The sequence below is a fragment of the Pinus tabuliformis genome, chromosome 6, assembly GCF_031772625.1.
Source record: "Pinus tabuliformis cultivar Carrire ecotype Pingquan chromosome 6, CPIR1, whole genome shotgun sequence".
Classification (NCBI taxonomy): domain Eukaryota; kingdom Viridiplantae; phylum Streptophyta; class Pinopsida; order Pinales; family Pinaceae; genus Pinus; species Pinus tabuliformis.
The window spans coordinates 385,397,120-385,415,269 of record NC_142292.1 but is presented as its reverse complement, the minus strand read 5'-3'; the positions used below and the strand labels follow the sequence as shown (position 1 = coordinate 385,415,269).

The 18,150-nt window shown below is 39.6% G+C and overlaps 1 protein-coding gene across 4 annotated transcripts in view; it reads left to right on the top strand.

Annotated features, from left to right (window-relative positions):
• Positions 1–662: 662 nt before the first annotated feature.
• Positions 663–18,150, top strand: part of LOC149258929 (uncharacterized) — a 324,467-nt gene continuing 306,979 nt past the window's right edge. For 2 of the 4 annotated variants that reach the window (XM_089416809.1, XM_089416818.1), the window contains exons 1-2: positions 663–1,103; positions 1,226–1,253. In XM_089416809.1, coding sequence (XP_089272935.1) covers positions 978–1,103; positions 1,226–1,253 — 154 coding nt within the window. In that variant the 5' untranslated portion in view covers positions 663–977. Of the gene's footprint in view, positions 1,104–1,225; positions 1,254–2,049; positions 2,208–18,150 lie in introns of those variants that run through there. The other 2 variants (XM_089416798.1, XM_089416805.1) reach the window with 2 other exon arrangements.

Sequence of the window (18,150 nt, the reverse complement as noted above, 5' to 3'; positions counted from 1 at the left end):
TATAATAATTTTCAAGTAGTTAGTTAATTGGATTTATTTATATTTAATTTCTAATAAAATCTAAATAAAAAACAAAGGAAAATTATAATAATTTTCAAGTAGTTAGTTAATTGGATTTATTAGGAAAATTATAATAATTTTCAAGTAGTTAGTTAATTGGATTTATTAGGAAAATTATAATAATTTTCAAGTAATTAGTTAATTGGATTTATTTATATTTATTATTCTGGGGGCCTATTTTTAATTCTTCCATTTATGATCAGGACTAACGGAACAAGTCATCGAAATAACTCCTTTTATATTAAGTAGGACAACTCAATCAGTGGATTAAGATATATATTTATGAATTAAAAGAATTTTTACTAAATAATTTTAAAATTAATTAATTATAATGGTTTAATTGTTTTTTTTTTTTTCATTCATAATATATACATATGTTTATTTTTCTAAAATATTTATATATTAAGTATATTTTATAACATTTTATTAAAATACAGAATTTACATATAATAAAAAATTACTATTGGCCATTTTTTCGTTTTTATGGTTATATTTCTAAAAACTCCCCGAATTAGAACTATACAGGAGAACGGTTTACCTCCGCCTGTATTTTACCGTCGCTAGTAAAGTTGAGACCATCTCTAATTACTTTACAAAAGGGTTTACTAAAATTTTACTCGTTGGAGTTGACGACAGTTCTCTTTACACTATCTTAAACCCTTCAAAACTTAGGAACGAGCATCGTCGGCCAGGCAACCTTTACCACGACAACCTCAACCTCCACTCAGATAACAATTGCCGACAGTCTGTGTACACGGACACGAAGTTTATTGCAAATATCTTCCCACCATCAGTTGAGTTGAAGTTTTTGGCAAACACTACTCTTCATTATCTTTTCGGCCATTCTTAGCTTCAACATACCAAACAACTTCACATATATTATTGATATCCTCCCTGAAATAACATAACAGGTAGAAATGGGATTGTTTGAGCCCTTCAGAGCACTGGGATACATCACTGATGGCGTTCCATTCGCTGTTCAAAAGCGTGGGATAGAGACTTTTGTTACCCTCAGTATTGGAAAAGCTTGGCAAATTTATAATGTGAGTACTGTTCTTCGTACCCCTCTATGGGTTTCTTTATAGGGCATACATGATAGTAGCAAAACCTGTAATTTGGGGTTTGAAAAGCAGCTGCTGATTTATTGCCTACTTTTGTTTTGCAGTGTGCCAAGCTGATTCCAGTCCTTGTAGGTAATGCAATCTTCCAATTTTGAATTTTGAATCCTCTGTCTATTTTGTGTATACTGCAATTACATTCTGTGCTGAGTTGCTTTAACAAAAATTTCACGGCCGATTACTTAGAGACAGTCCAATATGAGCAACAAGTTTTGTTTTTGTTTTTTTGTTTTAATATTTCTCCAGTATTTGCAAGAAATGGAGCTAAAGTCATAACAAATTGACTTGGCAGTGGTGATGTCAGAAAGTTAGGCAGTTTCAAAATTCATACTGAAATTTCTAACGAAGATTACTGTTACTAAGGTTGAAGACTGTTAAATGCCCTTTGAGTACAATGAATCACTATCCGCAATCGGTATCATATGTATATCACATTTCCTTAGTGTTTAAAATGGAAATATAGAATATAAAATTGTTCATTATTTGGTCTTGACGATCAACCACACTTGTTGGTTCGAAACGCGTTGGCCAAGAAGCCTGAATACAGAAATTGTCATTCTTATTGTTTAAATTTCATACTTTATAATCTCCTGAACTGGACTCAAACCACATGTACAACTTATTAACCATGCAATGCACAACCATGGTGGTATTTTTGATCAGCTGTAAACTTGATGACATCTTTTCTGAGTTTCTTTAGGTCATATTTACTGGTTAGTTGGAAGAGTGCTTTGTTTAATAACGGTTATGTTAGCTGGACTCTTTAATGCACTAGCTGATGAAAATGTTTATAAATACACTACTGTCATAGTTTGGATATCCTCATATGCTATTTCAGATTCCATATTCACTCCCGGCTGGGCTCTAACTGTCCAACATCAGCTACACTGTATTTCTTTCCCGCCATCTGCAAAACTCAATGGCTGATGTATGTGGATTCAGCAAATTTCGTCCTTAAGCTTCTGGATCATGTCCACAGTGTTTTGGACTGGAATGGCTGCCAAACAATGCTCAGATAGCCTTATCAAGGTAAAGCTATACAGGCTCTGATGGAATCAACAGATCATGTCTTCATATTTTTCTTTTACAAAAGAGAAAAACGCAAACTCAACCTATAATGAAATACAGGTCCATTTACCTAGTTGTACCAAAGGTTGCTTTCATGTTAACCATCATTAAAAGACCCCAGCTGCATGGTAAACCTTTGGTGACTATTCGTATCATTTGAAGATGTCATATGAAAGTGCATGTTTCGTTCGTTTCATTTATGTTTAGTTTGTTTATGGTTTTATTCTTCGCACATAGAGTCTATGTTTTTACATATTTCCCCTAAACATGGATATTTGTATCCACATATTGGTCCACATCGCATATTGGTTCAATGATCCTTCTAAATACGTGGGGCAGCTTCGTAACAGTTGATCTTGTAATTACTTGTTATAGGGTTGCATTGCGTAGTAACAGGGAAATATGCCTTACTAATAGGGTTTGAACTTTGAAGACCATGACTGTTGTTAACATTGCCCTGTGTAGGGGCATGCAAGTAAGCATCTCACTGTAGGGTTTGACACCTATATCTCTGCTACACGCATTGCCTTGCTTAGTAACAAGCTGGATTTGAATTTGTAATGGGGGTTCATCTGCAACATCTCCATAACAAACTGTTTATAAGTCCCTGTCAGAGGGATGCACCCCAAAATTTGGTTGAGGGATGCAGGTGCATCCTTTACGAGGTTTGGGTGCATTATCCTGCACTTAGGTGCGGGATAGGTGCACTTGGGCATGTACTTGGTTTTTGGCGCATGCAACTTGGTTATGTAGTCCATTCCAAATGTGCTGGGAAATACCCTGAGCTAAGTGGGATTGGAATTTGGAAGTAAGCTAAGACTCTAGTCAACATTGTCATCTTCATCATTGTCTTTAGTTTCTTCTTCCCTTGTGGTGTCACTGAATTCTGAACCATGGATCTTATTGATGTATGGCCTTCTAGAATACCTTTCCAAGTGTATCCCCAATCCTTGGAATCGTCTATGTTTTCCTACACCTTGCCCATTTCCTTTTGTAGGTAAGTTGTAGTGCCCTTTAGTGTGGTCTCTGTCCTTGCATGGTCTGAGGTCCTCTTGAATACTTTGAATCCCTGATTTCAGAGTCCGAAATTGCCTCTTTATTACTTCGTGATTTTTTTTGAAAGGTGGACTTGCTTTTTGAAATCTTTGATAACTTCCTCAAAGGGATACTTATAAACTAAGGCAGAAGATCACTTGCTCTACTAAAAAATATAATGCAAGGGTCAAAAGGGGCTGAAGACTATTAAGTGTGCCAACATCTCTTAATCCGAAGGTCTTTTTGAATTCTTCAAATGTCCAATTTCAAAGTCTAAAATTGTTTCTTCATTACTTCAGGACATCGATTGAACTATGGACGTGGACTCTCTTCTTGAAATTACTGACAACTCACTCAAATTGATCCTTGTAAACGCAAGGCAAGCAATAAGTGCATAGTCAAAGGTCCTCCTAAATTCTTGAAACCCCGATTTTAGAGTCTTAAGTTGTTTCTTCATTACATCATGACATTGATTGGAAGATGGGATGACTTATTGGAATCTTTGAGAACTTCCTCACGGTGATACTTATAAATACAAACTGCACAATCCATTGGTCAACTAACTAATATAAAACAAGTGTTAAAAGAAACAGAGCGCAAGGAAAAACTGTGGATCAGTTGAGAAGCCAATTTCAAATGCGTAATTGGCATGTCGAATTTAACCTGCCAACGTCTTTTAATGCTTACATTGTTCACTAGTTTGTTTGTTTGTTTTTTACTTCTATTTTTATTTTTTCAGATTAAATTTCTTTTTACATGCATATTTTTTAAATTTTCAGAGCATTTTCGAGGAAAGTAATATGAATGATCATCTTATGAAAATTGATTTCAAATAATTTTCCATTATCCCTATTATTGATGTCGATCCCCCATACACTGAAGTTTTGATACCCTTTTGTTTGTGGCAAGTTCTAGATGTCTTAATAGGTGCATGAGTTTGCTCGATTTGTTTTTTTTGAATAGTTACTTTGTATTACATTGTCAAAAAAAAACCTTGTCTTTACCCAAAGGTAAAAATTACATACCTGAGAAGGTTTCTTATTTTCAAATTGTACATCAGTTCCAGAGTTTAATGGGAGTGTTCTAGATTCAGATTCTTCTTCTTGCAAGTATACTTTCTTTTGCTTCCATGCATAAAAGAGTATTGCCTTACAAATTGATTACCTAATAACAAACCAAAAAAGAGTTAGAAACTTATGAGAAGTTTTTGAATCAACCTTTCTAGCTATTGAAAGACATGATGAGAGTGATTTGGGACCCCAAAGCTTAGTTTCCCTTGTTTCCCATTTTTGAATTGCTTTTTGGACCTCCCTCTTGTAAGAGGGCTTGAAATGGATTGGGGCAAAGAATTCTTTCCTTGTTGACTCCTTTGGACCAATGTTTTAAAACTCCGACTCCGACTCCGACTCGGCCGAGGATCGACTTCGACTCTGACTTTGACTCGGTATCGACTCGGTCAGCTCGATTTCAATGACTCGGTCGTTGTAAAAAATACATTAAATATTTATTTTTTTAATAAAAAAACATAATTTTAAAGATTTTAAACATAATTTTAAAGATGTCCATTCATGTTTCCAAACACACAGCATTATAATATAGATGGAAGACAACATATGATCAAAGTAGGCTCATGAACCAATCCATTATATCAAAATGGCACCCAGTGCACTGTCCAATGGCAATACATAGTCAACTGTCATACATGATCAAAGACTCAAAACAAAAAACACATAACCAAGGAGGCTAGAAATGGCCTCTACAACAAAAGTAAACTGTGACCAGACTCCAGTACTAGTACTACTGGCTAGTAGCTACTGCCAGAGGAGCCAAGATCATGTCGATCAATCTCTGGATCATCATCAGAGTCAGACAGGGGGCCCCATGGCTCCTCCTCATCATCATCATCTCCAACTGCAACTGTAGAAGTGGTACCACTAGCAGGCTGTGCAACTGCAGCAGATGCAAGCTGAGATAGAGTAGATATGCGGCTGCGCTTCTGTCGTGGCTGAGCAGAGGAAGCACCTACAACTGGAGTCCTTGCTGGCTGTGAGACTGAGGTTGGTAGATCGGGATCTGCATTCAACTAAACAGCATATTCAAGTTCAACTGATGTCTCGATATCTAAATCTAAATCAAGATCCTCATCAGGATCAAACTCTGCTGGACGATTCTCCACTACCCAATCTGATGTTGGATCAATGTCTTCCAACACAATGGGATCTGAATCAGGTCTTTTGTTCAGCAATTGGTTTCGTCTGAGCGGGAGGTTGTATTGGACATAAACTAGATCATTTAACCGTTTTTGATCCAAACGGTTTCTCCTCTTTGTGTGAATCCTCTCAAAGACAGACCAATTGCGCTCACACCCAGTTGCACTGCAAGTTTGACTCAAAATATGAATTGCAAACCTTTGCAATTCAGGACAATGGCCACCAAAGGCCTCCCACCATTGTGCTGCAAAAAACATAGGAGTGTAATGAGTTAGCTCAACAAAATTACAAATTATATCTAACTTTCAAATTATAAACGATTTAACAAACTTTTAAAAAAAAGTAAAACTATTAAGAATTTGAAAATTGAAATTTTTGTTTACCTGGCTCATCTGCTTCTCTTGCAATCTTTGCTAGGTTCTTCCCAAAGGTACCCGAGGCATTGGTGAAGGTTGTGACCTGTCGGTGTATCTCCAGCTGATCAGACTCCAATGGGATCATGCGATCAATGCAATCAATCAGTCCATCTCTGACCTCCCCCCTCAAAGCTCCTGACTCCTTAGCTTTATAATGATACCGTGGGTTCAAAAAATACCCAGCTGCATGTATAGGGCGATGGAGTTGATTGTTCCATATTTCATCAATGATTGCCCAAATGGGCCCATACTTTGCCACTCTATCCTTGTATATCATCTTTATTTGCTCCTTTGCTTGATCCATAGCCTCATAAATGAAGCCCATAGCCAACCTTTCCCCATCCACCAACCGCAACACCTTAACTAGTGGCTCAGCGAGCTTCACAATCTCTGCTGCCTTTCTCCAAAAAGTTTCTTCATAGACTTTCTTTTTCAATTCTTTGCCTTCCGGTTTGTTAGACCAATTGCTTTGATTCCATTCATCACTGGAAAACATCTTTTGCAAGTTTCTATGTTGGGAAAGCATAGATTGCAATGTCAAAAAATGAGTAGCAAATCTAGTGATGGCAGGCCTAATAATATCCTTGCCCCTAGTGTGTTTCCTCATGAGGCTCAAAATCAATGTATGATTGTAGATAAATTTGGTTATGCTTTTGGCATGATCTATAGTGTTTTTGACCCAATCTATTTTTCCAATATCCTCAAGCATGAGGTCTATGCAATGTGCAGCACATGGGGTCCAAAAGATGGTCTTGTGTTTTTCCTCTAACAGTTTACCAGCAAGAACATAGTTAGAGGCATTATCTGTGATGACTTGAACAACATTAGCCACCCCCACCTCCTCAACAACCTGATCCAATAGCTGAAACAACAAGTGGCCATCTTTTACCTTATCAGATGCATCAACTGATTTTAAAAACATGGTTCCCCGTGGGCAGAAGACAAGAAAGTTTATGATGGTATGGTTTCTTTGATCAGTCCATCCATCTGACATGATGGTACATCCTGTTCTTGCCCATGAGTCCTTGAACTCTTTCAAATACTCATTAATGGATTGAATTTCTTTCTGCAAACGATACCCCCTTAGCTCATGCATAGTAGGGCCTTTGAAGCCTTTTCCAGCAGCATGTATGGCATCAAACATAGGCTCATAATAATATAATATGGTGAACAAGCAGCATTGAAGGGGATATCAGCATCATACCACCATCTAGCTATGTACTCACAAGCAGTCTCCCTCAATTCTTTCTTCCAATGGTCATCTAAAGTGGGCTGCATTTGACTTTTACTAACTTGAGGACCATGTGCATCTGATGGAGAGGAGAGAGTGAAATAACTTTTGATAGTCACATCACCCTTTTTCATTCTACCCTTTCCCTTATCTTGAATAGAACCAAAAGAGGGAGGAACATATCGGAAAGGGTTGGATGTATTAGTTTGAGGGATAGAGGAAGAACCCTCAAAATCATAATTGGGGTTGGTAGCCATCATTTTTTGTATCTCCCTCTTCCTCCCAATTTCAGCCTGTATGTCTCTTTGCCTAGCCTTATCTTCTTTAAATTTCTCAAAGCTGGCCAACAATTGCTTCCTAATCTCCCCAATTTTTGGTGAGGTACATGGAGTAATTTGGCCTCTAATCCCTGCCAAGTGTTGTTTCAGCCTATTAATGCCCCCAGGACCTTCCTTAATTTTCCTATGGCAAAATTTGCATTGCATTTGACTATCAACCATTTCAACATATGCCCAAGCAGGATCTCTCGCTCTAGGTGCCATTTTTTGACTAGGAAATGAAAGCAAACAATCTGAAAATGAAAAAAAAAAAAAACATTGATTCAATGTTCATTTCTTTGACAAAAAACACTCTCTAGGCTTTCTAGATATGCACCTAAAATTTAATAAGCAAAAACAGATTTATAGAGGTGAAAAAAATACCTCCAGGCACAAACTGCCTCCTCAAGCTTGCTCCAAGAATCAACTCCTCAATGCTGCTCCAAATGGCTGCCCAAGAAGCTCCTCACTCCAGCTACAATGCTTGCCCAAGACTCCTCACTGCTGCTCCAAAAACAAGCTCAAGAACTGCTCACTAACTCTCAAAGAAGTTCTCACTCAAATGCATGAGATGGCTGTGAGAGAATGAGAGCATTTGAGTGTGTTAAATAGGGTTTGGGAGGGGGAAATGGACCCCAAATAACATTTAACTAATTCATAAAACACATTGGAGTCCAAACCAATCAGCAAACACCTTAAAATTTCATTAAAAAAATGTCAAATCGCTGTTTTGATGGGGTTACAGGCCGCTGTTTATGACTCGGCCGAGTCAATACGGAAACGGCCGAGTTGGCCGAGTCAGCCATGACTCGGCCAACCGAACCGTTTCTTCAACCGAGTCACACTTCTGGGCAACGAAACGGATCAACTCGGCCGTTTCCGTTTCGAATCGGCCGAATTTTAAAACTATGCTTTGGACGTGGGGACAACCTAGAGATGCCAAAGAATAATCCCCAGGCTTTGTCTACTGTTCCTTAATGATTTCTTGGACATCATTTGAATGATCCTTTTTTGGATGTGGCTCCCAAGTGGCCTACCTAGTTTTTCTAAAAGATTATCTTGGAGATTACCTTGGAGGTGAATGGAGATGATGATCTAGGGATTGTCATACTTGCTTTATTGGACCTCCTTGCCTGCTGATTCCTTATGTTGTTTCATTTCCTTTTAAACTTGATTATCCTCTTTCTTTTTTGTGTTGGAACTTGGTGGAGGGTTGAGACTCTGCCTCTTTTTTGCAGGATCCTTTATTGGAAGGAATTTGGCCTCCTCTCGAGGTTCTTCTTGTTGTTCCAGCTCTAGCATTGGGAAACTATCTTTTCTACTTGAATAAAAACCTCTCTTTTTTTGAAATGCGAGTCTGGTGGGGGAAAATCTATTCTTTTACTGTTGGATACTTTTTGGAATCCTTCCTCATTTTCCTCTGGTTAGGGAGGAGCCCTCTTAGCACAACATTTGGAAAAATGTCCACACTCATGACACCCATTGGACTTCAAACAAAGCTATTTATAGTCCAACTTATGCAAATGTATCTAGTTATCTACTTGTACTTTGATTTCCTCTAGGAAGCTAGTTGCAATATTTGCTTACTGACATCAATCACATGTATCATAGAGTAGGGTTACTTACATCACTTATCATCAGACATCAAGTATCATTACTGTCATCAAGGTACTGATACCGCTGCCATATAAGGTCACTGTTGTGTTATTAGGTTTTTACAATTGTTGTACAAGAAGCTGTCATATATGTTCACCATCAAGAAGGTCACTGTTTATTACAAGTCACTGTAATGACCATACAAAAATTTCTGCTATACCAGTTCTGTAGAGGAATGTCAATCAGGATCACTGTTCTGCAATGTCATCTAGTTACAGAACAGTCTCATTGTTAAGTAGATTACTACTTGTCTTATAAAGACACTTCACACCATCATATATTTCACTGCCATAACAGGTCTCTATTATTGACAATGTTACTCGACCATCAAGATCATGACACTACTGTTATTATCATATCACTGCTTTGTAAGGGTATTGTCAATGGTTTATGAATACTTATTGTCCAACTTGTCACTGGATAAAGGCTTTCTACTTTACATGGTTTTAGAAGTGGCTGCAAGTCAACAAGCCCTACTGTAGAATTTAAGTTCTGGAACAAAGGTTGAGATATGTATTGAAGACACTGCAAATCGTGCCTCACAAAATGCCACTTCAGGTCCTCAGAGATAATTATCAAACTAGGCCGCAAGCACTTTAGGATGAATCACTTTCAAAAGTATGTTGCAAGGATCTAAATACTTGATTAGATGGACCGATGATGACCACAGAGATTAGGGCTACAATAACTAGGCTTTATTTTGCGCAGGTCACACTCTAACTGCCATTAGGAATCCACAAATAATCTCAGGTAAACAAGCCATAATAACAAGATATCTTTATTGAATTTTGATGCCCTAATGAGGGCCGCACAGTTGTCTTTCTCTTGTGTTAGTATATAAAGGATTTGCACTTCAAATGCTCAACTAATCACAGAAAGTAAACCTCCTTTGGGTCCCAAGACCAACCAAACAGAGCAACCGAACCTAAATAAACCAAATACCAAAAGCGCAAAATATATTCAAAGTTCTCCTTACTTTGGCCTTCAATGATGTTCAACGGATGCCCTAATCGCAGATCCTTTTAGAGAGATCTTAGATGATTGATTTCATAATAAGGAATATGCTTTCTTTTATAGATTTGAGAGGGGCTATAAGAAGTTAATCGAATTCCCTTCTTTTTGGAGGAAGAGTTTTTGAATTTAAATTTAATTGAGAGGGAAAAACCCCTTTTTGGGATTTTGACATTTTAATTGATTTGCCAAAACCCCGTATGCCCTTATATTTGAAACAAATATTCACAATTAATCTTTGAGATCCTTCATGAAATATTTTAACCATAAATATTTGATTAAAACCCTATTTTCATGATTGATATAATGTGTTAGTCACTGATGGGATGCCACATCATCTTTCTTGTGGGGTTTATGGCCACAAGTTGGGTCTTCCATCTTCAAATAGGCATAACTCACAAACCGCGAGGTTTCTTGGGAGATGCCACATATCACTGAAACCAACTTGATGAGGATCTTCTAATGGTGATGGTCTTGAGATTAATATTATTGATCTTCATTTCCAAAAGCCTCAACAAATGCGGGGTTAAGTTCATCATCTAGGAAAGCCAAACCTTGGAGCTAGGGTTTGGGCCATCCATCAATTGAAGCTTCCAACTAATGTAATCCAGACAAATATTAAGAGTGTTCTGTAACGTACGTTGACATCAATGACAACACCATTCAACAATCTCCCCCTTTGTCATTGATGGCAACACATACTCCCCTTGCGATCACCTCTCCCATTGACTTCATGCTTCAATCTCCTTCTCTTGATTTCTCTGCCCCTTTGACACCAATGGCAAAGGGTGGCTCTCGCTAACAATCTGCCTGATTCTGTGGACCTGTAACTTGCCCGTGCTCACCCTGACGAAATGCCTTCCTCTGTCTTCCTGTCAATATGGATCAACTTTGACTGCCAAAACTGCTATTCCACTGAAACTGCGCATGACACTTCTTCATATTGTGAAAATTCTATCACTGCAGCAACTGATTTACTTCTCCTACTTATTTCATCATAAGTTATTCATGAAATTACTTCAACAAACATTAAAATAAATACTGCTGTAGATATCACACCATAGTACATAAACAAACATATGCACACATTGACAAAGTTATTTTGGACTAATGTCCCTAGAAAAATCCAATGTGGGAAAATTGGTGCAGCAAGGGAGGATTTTATTATTCAGCAATTTTCTTGTACAACAGGGTGCCAAACTGGCTTATCCACAGATAGACAAACTTCTAGCACTTTTCTAAACCCAACGTAGGCCCTACTGACTTCTGCTACAGCCTGAAACCCTCTGCGTTAGCCTGAAACCCTCCGCGTCAGCCTACTGAGGCTCTACGCAACCTCTTTGGTCTTCTGCGTCACTCCTGCAACCTTTGCGCGGATGACGTAGGCCCTTCTGGCTCAGTGCAGTCTCTGCTGCCTCTGCGTGGCTTCCTCTGGCTCTACATCTGCCTCTTTTGCACTGATCTCCGATCTCTCTGTTCCGTACTTGCTGCCTCTTGACTGCTTTCCAGACCACTGGTTCAATTTCTCAGCAAACCCTGCTCTAGAAATTGAACTGACTGGTCTCCCTCAGTGTGTTCTCCAAGTGCCCCTCAAGCCTCCTCTTATACTTTTCCTATTGAGGTATCAACGACTGAGATTAAGTCCCTAATCAACGACTAAGATTAGATCTGGCTTGATCCATGTCTCTTGGACCATTCTAACACAGATTCATATTAATACACATTAATATTTTATTTTCCCTAAGTTTAGACTTAGGGACTCCATTAAAAATATTAATTATTTTAATATCTCTTGATCTGTTTAGAATCTGCCCAAACTCTTTTTGGGCATTGGAGATCTTATGTGCCCCAACCTCTCCACCAAATTTCATGGCTAGAGCACATTCGATGCTACACCAAATCAACACTCCCTCTTAGCAAGGACTGTGCTCTAGCAATACTCCTCACTGAGTATTACTCTGATCATCCGGCATTGGTAGTGTGCTGATGCTAGGCCTTCCTGCCCAACATCCTTTGCACTGTTGCCTCCTGTACCGCTGCCCATGACTCTGCTATTGCCACTGCTGCATCTGTACGACAGCTCCCTCTACATCCGTGCTACTGCTGGTCCTTTCTCCCAACATTGCATCCGCACTGCAACTTCCTCTGCATCTGTGCTATTGTTGGTCCTTTCTCCCAACATTGCATCTGCACTGCAACTCCCTCTTCATTCGTGCTGCTAACACACTACTTCTGAAAGGGGTTCTTTACCATCCCCATCTTTTCTCTGAAATAGTCAAGCTTTGACTTTCCAAGGGCCTTGGTGAGGATATCTGCCACTTGTTCCCCCGTAGGAGTGTAGCTCAACTGTACAGCTCCTCATTGGACACAATCTCTGACAAAGTGACACCGGATATCAATATGCTTTGACCTATCATGAAATACTGGATTCTCAGAGAGTTTGATGCAACTCTGATTATCACACATGATCCTGGTCGCCTCCATATTTCTTCTGAATAGGTTTACCAACAGTTTTCTAAGCCATATGGCCTCACACGAAGCTGTGCTTGCTGCCATATATTCTGCCTCAGACGAGCTCAGAGCCACGGACTTCTGTTTCCTACTACACCAAGAGGTTATTCCTGATCCAATGTTGAAATAATACCCAGAGGTACTTTTCCGATCCACTGAACTTCTTGCCCAATCTGCATCAGTAAATCCACTCAACCTGATATCCTTCCCCTTGTTGTACAAGAGCCCATAATCAACTGTTCCCTGTAAATACCTGAGAACGTGCTTGGTTGCTGCCCAGTGAGCCCTCTTTGGTTCCACCATGAACTGACTGAGGGTGTTGACAGCGTAGCAAATATCTGGCCTGGTATTGACTAGATACATTAGGGACCCTATGAGTTGTCGGTATAGGGTGGGATCGACATCCTTGTCTTCTGATGCATCAATCTTCTTCCAGTTGGTGATCATTGGCGTAGCCATAGGTCTACAGTCTCCCATCTCGAACCTTTTCAGGATTTTTGTAGCATACCTTCCTTGCCCAAGGAAGATTTCTCCTTTCTGCTGCCAAACTTCCAACCCTAGGAAATAGTGCATTCGTCCCAGATCCTTCATATTGAACTCCGTGGCTAGATTCTTCTTGTAGTCTTTAATGAGTCTGGATGATCCTGTCAGGAAGAGATCATCCACATATAATACTAAGATAAGTGGCTCTCTCTTTACGACCAGATAGTAGAGATTCAGATCCGCGTCACTCTTGACAAACCCCATCTTCTGCAAGTAGCCGTATATTCGAGCATACCATGCTCTTGGTGCCTGCTTCAGCCCATACAAGGCTTTTTTCAGTCTGCATACATGAGACTTCTTCTCATGAGTTTCAAAGCCCTCTGGTTGTTCAATGTATACTTCTTCTTCTATTACCCTGTTCAGAAATGCCGTCTTGACATCCATCTGATGGATCTCCCATCCCATCTGGGCTGCAAGAGATATCATGGTCCTAATAGATGTATACCTGGCTACCGGGGCGAAGGTTTCCTCATAGTCAATCCCTTCCTTTTGAGCATACCCCTTAGCCACAAACCTGGCCTTGTATTTTTCAATACTGTCATCTGCAACATATTTGATCTTGTAGATCCATCTTGAACCTACCACAGATTTGTCTTGAGGTCTTGACACCACCTCCCAGACATCGTTTACCATTATGGAGTTATACTCCTCCACCATCACATCTAGCTAGACCTGATGCTGAGCTGCCTCCTTGAAGCTGGCAGGCTCTCCATCTTGAGCTACTAATGCCTAATACCTATCTGGCTGTTTTCACTCCCTTTTACTGTTCCTTGGCTCTGCGATGAAGTTCTTGCATCACGCAGAATCTGACAAAGTTCTCTGCTGGTTCTTCCTCTGCCAACAGGTGCTTTTGTTCGCTCCTCTTCCTCATCCTAAGAATCTTCCTGATCTGAGGAAGGATTCTTCACTTCCGTTGGTTGAAGAGGCATGACCAACGGATCCTCTTTCGACTGCTCCTTGGAAGGCATTTCACGAGATCTTTTGAAAGCTCTATCCTCCATGAACTTTACATCTTGTTGTACTACTACCTTCATGCTCCCTGGAAGATAGATCTTGTATGCCTTAGCATTCTCGCTATATCCTGCAAGATACCCCTTTTTTGCAGTCTGATCCAACTTCTTCCTCTTTTCTTCGGGTATGCGACAATATGCCAAACTCCCAAATATCCTGAAATGACTGACTTCAGGTGTCTTCCCAGTGAAGACTTTTTCTGGAGTAATCTTGCCCAATGCCCGATGAGGAGTCCTGTTTTGAACGTAGACAACTGTGTTGCATGCTTCTGCCCACATGTATTTTGGCATATCCTAATCATACAACATGGCCCTAGCTGCTTCTACAATAGTCCTGTTTTTCCTTTCTGCCACCCCATTCTGCTCCGGATTGTAGGGAGCTGCCCACTCTCTTCTGATGCCCTCCTTAGCACAATAATCAGTGATGTCCTTATCGACATATTCTCCACCATTATTTGAGCGCAAGACTTTTATTTTCTTACTTGTCAGATTCTCCACTAGAGCCTTGAACTCCTTGAATCAACAGAAAACCTCATCCTTGGTTTTCAGGAAATAGATCCAAGTTTTCCTCGAGTGGTCATCAATAAAGGTAAGGAAATACTCGGCATAGCTGACAGCTTTGACGGACATAGGTACGCAGATATCTGAGTGTATCAATCCTAATACACTCTTGGCCCCGTGGTTGCTCCTAGGAAATGTCGCCTTGGCATACTTTCCTAGAGTGCATCCCCTGCATACATCATCTCATTTCGTACTCAAATTCGAAACTCCTATTACAGTGCTCCTGAGAATTCTCAGAGCTCCATGGTGCAAGTGACCCATCCTTTTGTGCCATAGTTTGTTCAAGTCTTTGTCCCCATGACTGCCTATTAGTGCCATTGGATATTCTAGTTGTAATCTGTACAACCGATTACTTTTGATCCCGATCTACACTTTCTTTTTCCAGCTCGGGTGTTTGACGTATACCTTTACCTTGATGAAGTAGACATCATAGCCCTTACCTTGTAGTTGTGACACGGAAAGTAAGTTCATCCCCAATCCTGGCACATGCATCACATTTGTGGCACGGAACTGCTCTTCGATTCTGTCTGAAAAGCTATGGTACCCTTTCCTACTGGAGTACACTTTGCCTTGTTCCCCATGGTGATCTGAAAGTTCATCTTCTCTTCTCGATATTCTGAAAAACACTCCCTGATTCTTGTCATATGCCACGAGGCTCCACTGTCTATATACCATACTTCTGATGATGCAGCACTAGTCATTCACGCCACTTCTTCTTCCAACCTGGAAGCCAACATAGAGAAATCGAAATCTCTCTTTCTTGTGCAATCTTCTGAAAATCTGCGTGAGTCCCTGAGGTGGATGCCTTTGCATCGTGGTCTCGACCCATAACTGATTTTCCCTTTCTGTCTTTGATTACTTCCTCTGATACCATGTGAAAATTCTATCATTGCAGCAATTGATTTACTTATCCTACTTATTTCATCATAAGTTATTCATGAAATTACTTCAACAAACATTAAAATAAATACTGTTGCAGATATCACACCGTAATACAGAAACAAACATATGCACACATTGACACAATTATTTTGGACTAATGTCCCCAGAAAAACCCGAAGTGGGAAAACCGGTGCAGCAAGGGAGGATTTTATTATTCAGCAATTTTCTTGTACAATAGGGTGCCAAACTAGCTTACCCACAGATAGACAAACTTCCAACACTTTTCTAAACCCATCGTAGGCCCTATTGACTTCTGCTACAGCCTGAGACCCTTTGCATCAACCTACTGAGGCTCTGCGCAGCCTCTGAGCTTTTGCGTCACTCCTGCAGCCTCTGCGTGGATGACACAGGCCCTTCTGGCTTTGTGCAGTCTCTGCTGCCTCTGCGTCTGTGTCTTTTGCACTGATCTCCCATCTCTCTGTTCCGTACTTGCTGCCTCTTGACTGCTCTCTAGACCACTGGTTCAATTTCTCAGCAAACCTTGCTCCAGAAATTGAACTCATTGGTCTCCCTCAGTGTGTTCTCTAAGTGCCCCTCAAGCCTCCTCTTATACTTTTCCTGTTGAGATCTCAACGGCTGAGATTAAGTCCCTAATCAACGACTAAGATTAGATCTGGCTTGATCCATGTCTCTTGGATCATTCTAACACAAATTCATATTAATACACATTAATATTTTATTTTCCCGAAGTTTAGACTTATTAATTATTTTAATATCTCCTGATTTGTTTAGAATCTGCCTAAACGCTTTCTGGGTATTGGAGATCTTATGTGACCCAACCTCTCCACCAAATTTCGTGGCTAGAGCACATCCGATGCTACCCCAAATCAACACATATTAGCCAACCATCAACCTGTCAATGATCAATCTTCAAACGTGCCATTGTTGCTACATAAACTCCCTCTTTTCAACATTCACAGGACAAGGAGTCAACATGTTGAATCTTTAGAATAATGTGTGAACTAGCGCTTCAGTCAGATCATCCTAAACTTCAACATCTTCCATTGGAGAATCATCATGCCCTTTTACCTTTACAAAACCTGAAAGCATTCCTGCTAAGACTTTCTCATTTGCTTGGTCTTCTTGCATCTATTTGCTTCTCCAGATCTTCCTGTACTTGATGTTAGGGTTATCATTCATGGAAGATTCCATCTTGTACTTGCAATCGCGAGCTATGTGCCCATAGTTATGGCATTTGTAACAGTGAATGTTGGGTTTGAATGATTGGACAAATGACATATACTTTCTGCGATCAAAGTCATCGTGAATCTTGTCTTGCATTCCTACAAACTTACTTCTAGGGTTTTGATAATGCCCTTGATAATTGTACTTGTCATAACCTTTACAATCCCTAGCCATATGTCCAAAGTTAGTACACGAAAACAATATCCATTAAACAAATTAGTGTACCTGGATGAGTTATTTTTTCTAGATGATCTTTTATATTCGTTCTTCCTTGTGTTGAAAAATGTAACTAGTGTTGGTCTTCATAATAGTATTTAAAAGAAAATAAAAATAATTTTTTATTAAAGAAAGATTGACTTATTAAAGCATGGGTTTCATGCTTGGGTCAATGGTCAATAGGTCAAGCCTCCATTGTAGGCTTCTAGGATTTTTGTCATTGTCATTCTTGGGATCCTTGAGTCAAAAAGAAAATTATTCTATGTATATTCTCCTCGTCCTCCAAAGTCAAGTTCCAAATCTTCAAGTCGACCTCAAAACAAGTTGACAAATTTGCTTCAAACAAATTATCAAAGTCGGCCCCAAACTGGAGTTTCGAACAACTATAAATACCCAAGTGCATTCGACCTTTCTGTGGTGAGAAGAAAAGCAAGTTTCGGTTTTCAATTTGAATGGAAACAAGAAGGAATGCGAAGGGATAGATAAGAAGAAAATTTGCAAGCGAAGATGGAAGGATTTGTCTTTATTTTTTGTTTGTCATTCATCATTCATGTCATTCTGAAGCCAGTTACAGGGACTGAGGATGCTAGACAAAATTGCAATAGCTGCAGGAAGGAAGAACTTACCTGGAGGATGGAGGGAGCTGATGTCTTTGGTATAAGGGTCAAGTTTGTTTCAATCTGATTTGAATCTATAGTGAAAGAGTTTCACTGGGTTTTCCCCTCCTTAGGGGTTTTGCGCTGGTTGGGTGCCTACATTTTGCGTTCTCTTGGTTTCTCTGAAGATTTGGCAATTGTCTTGATGATAAACACGTAATACCAAAGAAAGAAATAAAACTAATCACAAGAAATTGTCAAGTATTGGAGAAATCATTTTAATAAGAAGCCCTAACTATTCAGACCTGATTTCTCAACATGGTATCAGAGTGAGGTTCATTTGCATAAGGGCAGTAAGAAGTTCACTAAGGCCTCAAGACAACAAGAAGGAATCAAGTCTCCTAGAACCAAGCTCCTAGAGGAAACAAAAGCAAAATTCTGGGCAAATCTCATAATCATTAGGC